We start from the raw sequence: 12297 nt of genomic DNA on the forward strand, positions 1-12297 counted from the left end.
CTCAGAGCAGCAGCATTTGTGGAGGCGGTGGCTCTCAGCACTTGCTTCTGTCCCGCTTGCTCACATTTTTTCCGTTCAAAAAATTCAACAGGTTTGTCTTTAAGTGCAGGGTGCTTGGACTCAAGGTGCCGAAGCAGTTTTGAGGGCTTCATTGCCTCATTAGACAGCGTGTCTACACATATCACACACAGGGGGCTTGGAGCGTGCGAGTCACCGGTCGCAATAAAGCCATATTTTATGTATGACTCGTCATATTTTCTGTTGAAGGAAGCTTTCTTTTTGCAGTCTCGGCCTCAGCTGTCTCTGCGTTATTATCATCATTAGGCCTTTTATGTCCCCTACCACCTCTTCCAAAGAAGCTCTCAAGCAACGTTTGTTTTTTACTCATCAAGTAGTTGTAGGTTAATGACCAATTGATGACCTCACGTGCGTAATGACCTCACGTGCGTTCAAGTTCAACAGTGGGCAGGACAGGGAATGAGGAAAGGTGCATCTGACTCATATTGTTTCATATCACCAAATCGTATCGTTTCCTCGTGGCACGGTAGCACATGCTTTGCTGCCCGGTGGTTGGGAACTATTCTAACACACTGAATTAACCCCTGTAGATGAGGGGACAGCCTTTGGGGAATTACCTGCTGCAGGATTTCTAGCCTCCAACCTATTCTTGCTCCTGCTTAGTCCAGACCTGGATATTTTCCAGGCCTCACTGTATCTGGTATAGTCTGCTTTGCTGTCTGAGGAGTCGTATGCGATGCTGAACATCGTGCAATGAACAATGACCGTCCCTACTTTTGACCTTATGACTGATCAAGGAAGCAGCTGAGAATAGTTGTGCCTAGGACAGAATTCTGAGGAACTCCTGCAGAGATAATATATGGCTGAGATGATAGATCTCCAGATCTCCAGCAACACAACAATCTTCCTGTGTGCTAGATTTATTTCCAACTAGCAAAGGGTTTTCTCTCTGAATCCCACTTGACTCCATTTCGTGTATTTAATACCTAAGTAATATTTGAGTAATATTGCAAATATATTTTTGATTAGGCATTCCTTGTTTGTTTAAATAATTCATTATGGGTTATATGTAAAATTATGTGAATTGCATACTTCATCACACCGCCACATCAGATGTGTGTGCCTCACTAAAGTAAAAAAAAACAAAATTTACGCAGTAATTCCTGGCTCCAGGTTTTCCTTTTAATGCCTTGGAGTTACAAAACCTAACGGTTGCAGTGAGGAAGTTTTAAATGAACCCAAGATGACTACCTATCTGTTGAAGTGCAGTGGCATGTTTGAGTTTAAAAAAAAGAACAGCGGAGCACATGCTTCTTTGGGAAGGGACAGAAATGGTCAAGTTAAAAAAGACAGAAAACAGACGAATTCACGGATAAATAAACAGTAGTAACAGGTGACAATAATCATAAATTTTAAAAAAGTAGAAATGGCCAGCTACTTTGGAAAGTTAGGTGCATTTAATTGAACAAGAGAAATGGAATATGTATACTGAGCGAATTGAACTGTATTTTGATGCAAATGAAATAGCCAATGAAAAGCAAGTGTCAGATTTGCTGAATGCATTGGGTGGAGAAGCATACAGTTTGCTTTGAAGTTTGATTGTTCCAGCCAAACCAGCCAAAATGAGCTCTGCTGATACCATGAAAGTAATGCAGGAACATTTAAAACCAAAACCACTTTTGATTGCAGAACATTTTAAAGTTCATAAGTGGAATCAAAAGGAATGGGAGTCCATTTCAGTGTATGTGGTTGAACTGAAAATATTGTCTGAGCATTGTCAGATCAGTGGTGGACTTAATGATGCACTGAGTGATTGTATAGTTTGTGGAATCTTACAAGAAAGCATTCAAAAACAGCTCCTAACTGAAGTACAACTTACATTTAAAAGAACAGTTGAAATAGTTGTATCAATGAGAACAGCAAACAGAGATACAGTTCAGTTGCAGTCAGAAATTAAAGTGAGCATGAACAAAATTGCAATGTCTATACAGAAATCAGTATATACAGAAATTTGCTGGCCAAGCAAATAGTATTACCATTGTGGTCACATACACCAGACCAACACAGATTTAAAGGCAAAACTTGCAAAAAAAAAGTAACAAAGTAGGACACATACAAAGAGCACGTTGGGCAGACAAAAATAAATGGATTGCATAGGGAAGAGAAAAAGATAAAAGATCAAGTTGCAGTTTCAAAGAGTACTAATCTGCATGGCGTTGATGAAAAATCTGATCATGATGAGAGTGACGCAGGACTGGGTAGCCTTGAGATTTACAATGTGAAAACTAGCAATTGACAACCAAAATGACTTACACCAGATGTTAATGGCAAATTACTTAAAATGGAATTGAAAAATAACTTGGCTGTTTCAATCATTCCACATGAACTGCATTTCAAAGATATTGGATTGAAGCCTGCAGGTATCCAACTAAGAACTTATACTGCAGAGAAGACATTTCTAACAGCAAAATAATACAGCCAGCAAGCTACATTGGGTAAAAACAGGAGGGCCAGCGTTGTGAGTATGTGAGTGGCTGAGACAACTACAACTTGATTGGAGATCCATTCATAACTTACATGCTACATCCCCTGTAAAAGTTTCAATTGACAGTGAATTAAGACAGGTATTGGATGATGCCACGGCAGTGTTCAAGAATGTCATTGGAAAACTCAAATAGTTCAAGGGTAAAATCATGTTAAATGAAAATACCATACCCAAGTTTTGCTAAGCCTATCCAGTTCCTTATACCTTCCGTGATAAACTTTATCGCATGGAGGCTGAGGGAATTCTTTCCAAGGTTGGGTGGAACTTATGGGCAATGCCATGGGTGGAACTCATGGGCAATGCCAGTGGCCCCGGTAGCCAAGAAGAATGGGCCTGTCAGGATCTGTGATTTTAAGGTTATCATTAACTCAGTACTAAAAGTAGATCAAAACCCTCTGCCTAGAATAGAGGATATCTTCGCAAACTTTGGGAAACACTTCAGGAAAGTGGACTTAACTGAGGCCTACCTACAGATGGAGATGGAAGAAGAGTCCAAAGTGTTTTTTCACCATAAACACTCATAAAGGGCTTTATTGCTATAGTGGGCTTATATTTGGAGTAGCATCTGCACCTGTACTATGAAAGAAAGTCAGGGAGCAGATGTCTCAATGCTTTCCAGGCACTCAGTGTTACCTGGTTGACATATTATTACTGGTAAGGATGACAAGGAATATCTCCAAAATCTCAAGACAGTACTAAAAAACTTAGAAGATAATGGGCTCAGAACACAACACAACAAGTGTGAATCCTTTAAAACAAGCATTATTTACTGTAGTGATACTATTGATGCAAGGTCCTGCCAAACCTGGCTACTGTGTTCTACCCCTTGAACTCAATACTACAGATCGTGAAGAAATGGCATTGGACAAAGTAGTGTGAGGTGACTTTCAAAAGGTGAAAGAAATGGTGATGTCAAACACTGTGCTCACACGTTATGATCCATATCTTCCAGTGAAGCTTGTCTGTGATGCCTCACCTTAAGGTATAGGTGCTGTTATGTCACACGTTATGTGTGATAGAAGTGAATGCTCCATAACCTTTGCATCATGCTCCCTTACCACTGCAGAGAAAAATTATGCACAGATTGACATTACTGATCAGCAACTACTGGTGACCATTTTAAATCCTCAAAAGGGTGTTCCACTAACAGTAGCAGCACAAATGCAGAGATGAGCTCTATTCCTTGGAGGACACAATTACAAGTTTAAATACATGAGGACAACTAATCATGGAAATCATAAGGGATTGTCACATTTACCCTTGGAAAAGGAAATACCTGAAAAATGTACAAAAGTGGACACTACTTTTGACGTATTCTCTGTAATACAAATCAAAAGTTCTCCTGATTACGACAGAGTTAATCCAAAGGGAAATCAGAAAAGACCCAACAGTGTGCCAGGTCTATAAGGCAACTGAAAATGGCTGAAAACTCCAATTCTTCCATTTTTGCCAGTGTCGGGATGAACTTGCCATTGACGGAAGTTGCCTTATGTGAGAATTGAGAGTTATTGTACCATTAAAGCTGAGAGCTAAGGTGTTGGAGGAACTACATGCCGATCACCAGGCAAGGTCAAAATGAAAGTTATGGCTCGAAGCTTTGTCTGGTAGCCTGGGATAGGTCAGCAGATTGAGTAGCTTGTCATGCACTGTTCATGAGGCCAACATGCCCAGAAGAAAGGTTTATCCAGAGTCTAAAGAATTAACTGCGAGCAATGTCAGCATAACACACCACACTGACATTAAATCAGAAGCTAGCCAATTTTCTCCTTGTATATTGCAATGCAGCACACTTCACAACCAACGTTTACCAGCTATGCTGTTCCTGTGTCGCCTCTTTCGTTCATGCTTGGATCTCCTCAAACTCAATCTCAGAAGGAGTATGCAGGACGAACAGCTGAGACAAACTGAAGCCTCCTCAACAAAGAGGTTTGATGTTTCACTCCTCGACATCAATTCTGGTGAGGGACTACAGAGGTGATCAAAGTGGGTACTCAGAAAGATAAGGACAGAACTGGACCACTCTCCTACACAGTGGAAATTGTGTCTGATATCAGCTAGAGATGACAGGTCGATTAGTTGCTGAGAGAAGAGTTAATTGGTAGAAAAGAAAGATGGCCAGAGCTGTCAGAACCACTTCCTGTAGTCCCAGAGTCAATTCCTACAACCACCATAGAGGAGGCCCCAGGACCTGAGATTGTGCCAACAACCAAAAGCCTCTTCTGCCAAATAGAGTGATCTCCCATGTCAGGAAAAACATTATCCAACAGGAGTAGGAAAGCCTCCACAGCAATTAAATCTTTAGGCATGAATGAAACTATTTAATATTTACTGTGCAGTGGAAATCTATATAGAAGTTATATAGTATACTGTGTGCATGTATACAGTAGATGTGTATGTGTATTTAAGTTAAGATACTTTCTACTTTTGGAGTTTATAGCTAAGCAAGGAGTATTGTGTATTTAATATTTCAGTAATATTTGAGTACTGAACTGTATGGGTCCTAATGCCCTTTCCTTGGACAACATCAGTGGCGTGGAGAGGGGAAACTTGCAGCATGGGCAACTGCTGGTCCTCCATACAACCTTGCCCAGGCCTGTGCCCTGGAAACCTTCCAAGGTGCAAATCCATGGTCTCATGAGACTAATGGATGCCTATAATATTTGAGTAATTAAAAATATTGTTTGATTAAGCATTCTTTGTTTAAATAACTTATTAAGGGTTATATGTAAAAGTATGTGAATGGCATAGGTCATTATGCCACAACATCATATATATATAAAGTAAAATTAAATGTACACAGTTATTCCCCGCTCCATGTTTTCCTTTCAATTAATCTTATGTTTTGGAGTTACAAAACATTACACAGTTTAGCCAGGGCTCCTTCAGAACAAAATACTGCCTTGATATTAAGAACTTTTACTCTCATTTTACCTCCCTTTGTATCAACTCTTCTTTGATTTCTTTGCCAGCAAACCTACCATCACAATAAGAGAATATGCAAACTCTCCTCAAACTGGTTTCTGAAGCCATGAGGCCGCAGTGATAACTGCTTTGCCACCATGGGTATTTTGTTGTAATACAATTGGCCATTATGATATACAAATATTTCATAATCACTTAAGAAATGATAGATTACTTTTCCATTAACATCATCAGAATATGATGATATGTCACAAATGGCTAAAGAGGTCTGATGTATTGCCGTATCTCTAGTAGGTTGTGGATTGAATTAAAGATTCTTTTTGTGAAAGTAAAGGAGGGAAGGTAGTGATGTTAAATGTGATCTTTGTTAGACAAAAGAAAACTCTTCAATTCTTAGGTGTATCCTTGTACTACTCCGACATCTAATCTAGCATAGTTAAAGTACTTCTACCAAGTGTCCTTTAGCATTTATTCTTCACAATCCTGGCTTTCCAATTTAATTGAAGTCCTTCTTCTATTATTCTTCTACATGGCCTCTGCATTCTCTCAGGCTTTTGAATTCTTCCTAAGTTTGAACATAATAACTCTGCCAAGGACGAACTAGGGATATACGAACAACCCAAATTACTTCTCTGCCTTTTCACTTTATGTTTCATTTCACAGAACTGAAGGTTCTTTATTTCTTCATCATTTTGCCATATCACCTTAAAGATTAAGTGGCAGACAACCATTTTAAAAGTAAACCATTAAGTTTATATTGCTGGTTCATTATTCACAAGTGGCTTTATCACCATTGGCCATACTTTGGTATAATATTCTACTCTAAAAAAGCCAGAGAAGGCTGGATTAGATACATAAACATTAGGAAAATTAGGATCACACACAAAGTACTGGTTGAACTCATCAGGTCAGATCAAAGTGCTCAATATTGGTGGCATTGTTTATTTACTTGTCTTTACTCTGTACTCATTATTAACCTTACCCGACCAAAAAATACTGGTTTTCGTTTTCTAAAAGTTGATCGAACCTTTTTGCAAAATAATTCTAAATTTCTACTTTTTTTAGGTCATAGGTCATACCTATCTTTAATTTTGATGTTATTCCCCTTGTTCTGACTTTTCACACCAGAGAAAATAACTTCTCTCTATTGGGCCTATAAAACCTAAATTACATTTTAAGACCCTGAATTAGCCCACTCATTAGATTATTATAATAAAGATCTGCGAGCTTAATCTCAGATTCTACTGAAAGTTTATCAGACCCGGAACTCGTGTTCAATTCCACCTGTAAGGAGTTTGTACATTCTGCCCGTGACCACATGAGTTTCTTCTGGGTGCTTCGGTTTCCTCCCATATTCCAAAGACATATGGGTTACCAGGTTAATTAGTCACATGGGTGTAATCGGGTAGCACAACCACGTTGGGCTGGAGGGGCCTGTTACTGTGCTCGGTCTCTAAATAAAAATAAAGCCTAATTTCTAGCATTTTCTGCTTTTATATTGTCCTAAAATAATCAGCATGAAAAGACATTCTCAGCTACAGAAATCATTAATTAAACTACTGAAGATTGATTTGAACAATATTTTTATTGTTTGTTTGTTTAGAGGTACAGCTTATAACATGCTACATCTCTAAACAAACAAACAAACAAATAAATAATTTGTAAATAAATAATCTTGCAAGATACATGAAGTCCAGGTATGATCTCCAGAAAGCCATCTCATAAGCAAAGTGACAATTCTGGACCAAACTTGAATCACTGAAGGATGTTCAACAGCTATGGCTTGAATGCTGTTATGTCTTACAAAGTGAAACCAAGCAACAGAGGTGACAACAAGGCTTCATCCCCAAATAATCTCAATGCCTTCTATGCTCACTTTGACCATTGAAACATGGAGGAACTTTTGCAATCTCCCACCGTCCCCAGTGACCCTGTGATTACAGTTTCTGAGGCTGACATGAGAGCATCCTTCAGGAGTGTGAACCCACAGAAAGCATCAGACCCAGATGCAGATGGTGTACTTGCCGAGTACTAAAGACTTGTGCTGTTCAACTGGCTGGAGTGCCCACTGATATCTTTAAACTCTCGCTTCTGCAGTCTGAAGTACCCACTTGCTTCAGGCAGGCTTCGATTATACAGGCACCTAAGAAGAACATGATAGCCTGCCTCAATGCCTATCATCTAGTTGCACTTACATCCACTGTGATGAAATGCTTTGAGAGGTTGGTGATGAAACATTTCAACTCCTCCCTGAGAAGCAAGTTAGATCCATTCCATTTCATCTACCAGCACAAGCTCCACCAACACAGGTGCACCAAGAGGCTGTGTGCTCAGCTCCCTGCTCAACTCATTTTATAGTTATGACTGTGGGGCTAATCACAGCTCAATGCCATATTCAGGGTTGATGATGACACCACTGTCATTGGTGGTGATGAGACAGCATATACAGTGCCTATAAAGAGTATTTACCCACCTTGGAAGTTTTCATATTTTTATTGTTTTACAGCATTGAATCACAGTGGATTTAATTTGGCTTTTTGACACTGATCAATAGAAAAGAGTCTTTCAAGTCAAAGTGAAAACAAATTTCTACAAATTTGTCAAAATTTATTACAGTTATTAAATTAAAAAAATTGATTACATAATTACTCACCCTTCACGTCACTATTTAGTAGATGCACCTTTGGCAGCAATTACAACCTTAATTCTGTGTGGATAGGTCTCTATTAGCTTTGCACATCTGGACACTGCAGTTTTTCCCCATTGTTTTTGACAAAACTCTTCCAAGTTCTGTCAGTTTGCATGGGGATCATGAATGAACACCACTTTTCAAGTCCAGCCACAAATTTTCAATTGGATTGAGGTCAGGACTCTGACTTGGCCACTTCAGGACATCAACTTTGTTGTTGTTAAGCTATTCCTGTGTAGCTTAGGCTTTATGCTTATCTTGCTGGAAAACAAATCTTCTCCCAAGTCACAGTTCCCTTGCAGACCGCATCAGGTTTTCCTCCAGGATTTCCCGTATTTTGCTGCATTAATTTTACACTCTCCCTTAAAAGCTTTCCAGGGCATGCTGTAGTGAATCATCCCCACAGCATGATGCAGCCACCACCAGGCTTCACAGTAGGGATGGTGTGTTTTTGATGATGTGCGGTGGTTTGGCTAATGTCAAACATAGCATTTACTTTGATAGCCAAAATGCTCAATTTTGGTTTCATCAGACAATAGAACCTTCTTCCAGCTGACTTCAGAGTCTCTCACATGCCTCTGGCAAACTCTAGCTGAGATTTCATCTGAGTTTTTTTCAACAGTGGCTTTCTCTTTGCCACTCTCCCATAAAACTGTGACTGGTGAAGCACCCAGACAACAGTTGTTATATACACAATCTCTCCCATCTCAGTCACTGAAGCTTGTAACTCCTCTAGAGTTGTCATAGGTCACTTGGTGGCCTCCCTCACTAGTCTCCTTCTTGTATAGTCACTCAGTTTTTGAGGACGGCCTGCTCCAGGCAGATTTACAGCTGTGCCATATTCTTTCCATTTCTTGACGATTGACTTAACTGTACTCCAAGGGATATTCAGTGACATGTATCCATCTCCCAACTTGTGCTTTTCAATAACCTTTTCATGGAGTTGCTTGGAGTGTTCTTTTGTCTTCATGATGTAGTTTTTGCCAGGATACTGACTCACCAGCTGTTGGACCTTCCAGGTACAGGTGTATTTTTACTATGTTCAATTGAAACACCATGACTGTACACTGGTTTATATATAGCTAGGACACCTTAACTAATTATGTGACTTCTAAAACCAATTGGCTGCACCAGTAATGATTTGGTGTGTCATATTAAAGGGGGTGAATACTTATGCAATCAGTTATTTTGTGTTTCATATTTGTAATTAATTTACATCACTTTGTAGAGATTTGTTTTCTCTTTAACACAGAGGAGTCTCTTTCTGTTGATCAGTGTCAAAAAAGCCAAATTAAATCCACTGTGATTCAATGTTGTAAAACAATAAAACAGACAAACTTACACAACCAACAACAGGAATTCTGCAGATGCTGGAAATTCAAGCAACACACATCAAAGTTGCTGGTGAACGCAGCAGGCCAGGCAGCATCTGTAGGAACAGACAAACTTCCAAGGGGGGGATGAATAATTTTTATAGGCACTGTACGAGGAAGATTGAAAATCTGGCTGAGTGGTGGCACAACAACAACCTTTCACTTAATATCAGTAATCCAGTGAGCTGATTATTGACTTCAGGAAGAGGAAATCGGAGGTCCATGAGCCAGTTCACATCAGGAAATCAGAGGCAGATAAGGTGAGCAACTTTAAATTGCTCAGAGTTATTATTTCAAAGGAACTGTCCTGGGCCCAGCGATTACAAAGAAAACAGGGCATCACCTCTACTTCCTTTGAAGTTTGTTAAGATTTGGCATGACACCTAAAACTTAACAAACTTCTCTCGATGTGTAGTGGAGACTATATTGACTGGTTGCATCATGGCCTGGTATGGAAACATCAATGCCTCTGAATGGAAAATCATATAAAAACCCAGTCCATCATGGGTAAAGCCCTCCCCACCATTGAGCACATCTTCATGGAGTGCTGTACGGGAAAGCAGCATCCATGATCAAGGGCCGCCGCCACCCAGGCCATGCTCTGTCTTCACTCCTGCTGCCATCAGGAAGAAGCTACAGGAGCTTCAGGACTTACACCACCAGTTTCAGGAACAGTTATTACCCCTCAACCATCAGACTCTTGAACTAGAGGGGATAACTTCACCCGCCCCATCACTGAACTGTTTCCAAAACCTATGGGCTTATTTTCAAGGACTTTTCATTTCATGTTTTAATATTTAACACTTTTTAATTTAGTATTATTATTTTTCTTTGGTATTTGCACAGTTTGTTGTCTTTTGCACATTGGTTGTTCATCTATTCTGCTGGGTGCAGCCTTTCATTGATTCTATTATGTTTCTTGGAGTTCCTGTGTATGCCCACAGGAAAACAAATATCCGGGTTGTATATGGTAACATATATGTACTTGGATAATAAATTTACTTTGATCTTTGAAAGGCCCTTCCAGCCCAACCAGATGCACCACTCAACCACCCATCTATTTAACACTAGCCCAGGAATTCCCAACCTGTGGTTCATGGTTAAAGGTAATGGTCTCTGGCATAAAAAAGGCTGGGAATCCCTGCTAGCCTAATCACCATATAATGCACAATGATCAATTAACCTACTAATTGGTATACCTTTAGACTGTGGGCAGTAGTCTGAGCCCCTGGAGGAACCCATGCACTCACAGGAGAACATACAAACTCCTTACGGATGGTGCTGGAATTGAACTCCGTACTCCAGAGTGGCCCGAGCATTAATAGCGCCACACAACCCGCTATAGATGATATAGATTTTCAGATCTCATATACTCCACTGCATCTTATAACTTATTCAAGTTTCTTACTCAGTGGAAAATGGAAAATTTAGAGCTAATGTGTTACTGGCCCTTGCTATAATGAATTTATGGGAGCTCACTGAGTAGATTTTAGAAAGGGGAATAAAATGACTAGGATTGCTTGAGAGAGTGAAATTTTTAAATGAAAACATCAATAAACATAAATGTATTTGAAGGATAATTAAAATTGTAAGGTACTTCTTTTCTTTAAGCCTTAATTGTATATTTGAACTTTCAATTTACTGAGATTGGAAAAGGATCATTGAAGATATACTTAGAAAGCATTTTTAGAAAATTTAGTGACCTGGTGATCAGATTAGACAGTCATCCATAACGAATCTGGACCTAGAAATTTCTAATAGAAAAATATTGACATAAAGCTTAACAGAAAGTGGCAATAAGAAGCCTAGTTATACAGAAAGAAAATACATATTAATAATGGGAGATATACATTGACAATAAATCTTCAGTCTTTTAAACAAATACAAAAACAGTTTTTGCAGCCCAATTTAATTTGCAATAGATGCTTTGAAATTTCAACTTTCTTGCCCTTCAGAATACTACCATGCAGTCTTCATATCCTGTTGATATTCTACACAGCAATGCAGCACACTGGGACTGCACTGCTACAGATGAATCCAAAATATCTGAAGTTAATTTGGGAACTGTCTTTCAGATAGTGGATGAATTAAGAGCTTCTCCAAAACTTCAGCTGGTGAAGATGGATGACACAGAGAATGCAACTCAAATGCAAGAATCACAGAAAACGCAGCAGGCACCGAGCTCTCCAACATTTACTGAAAATGTAGGAGCCAATGTACAACCAATGGAAATTCAGACCCTGACTACTGCAGTCTCGGAAATTAAATCTTTTGTGGTAGCAGCAGCGGACCAGCCACTTTCATGTTCACTGCCAGCATTTGCTGACAGCGTGCTTACAACTACGTTGAAGCTATCTGAAAATACAACCACTGTGAGCATTGTACCTGAACCAATAGCTTCTGATCAGTGTCTAACACAAGATGAGGTGCCTAAGCTGTGCCACAATACATCTCTCCATCCGTTAATGTTTGTTGAGGGTGGAACAGAATCCATCTCTGAAAAAGTAAGTTATAACACGAACTTATTTCTATTCAGTATGTGAAAAAAATCATGTTGTAAGAAAACTGATTGGAGGATTTGTTCAGCAGCAGTTCCATTCTTACAAAAGTAAGCTATATCATCACTAGAAAAATATGAGAAAGCTAGTTTAAAAAGCTTTACAGTGCTATCTCCTTGTATGTAAAAATTTTGTTTCATACAATAGTTGTAAAGAAATACATACTCTATATTCTGCACAAGCAAGATTCCA

General features: G+C 39.2%; 1 protein-coding gene across 1 annotated transcript in view; it reads left to right on the forward strand.

The window, feature by feature from the left end:
• hsf5 (heat shock transcription factor family member 5) overlaps positions 1 to 12090 on the forward strand; it is a 76942-nt gene extending 64852 nt beyond the window's left edge. Inside the window, exon 4 of the mRNA XM_072243656.1 lies at positions 11503 to 12090. Within this exon, the coding sequence (XP_072099757.1) occupies positions 11503 to 12090 (588 nt within the window). The remainder of the gene's footprint in view (positions 1 to 11502) is intronic.
• The last annotated feature ends 207 nt before the right edge of the window (positions 12091 to 12297 follow it).

Source organism: Mobula birostris, chromosome 25 (genome assembly GCF_030028105.1).
Source record: "Mobula birostris isolate sMobBir1 chromosome 25, sMobBir1.hap1, whole genome shotgun sequence".
Lineage (NCBI taxonomy): Eukaryota > Metazoa > Chordata > Chondrichthyes > Myliobatiformes > Myliobatidae > Mobula > Mobula birostris.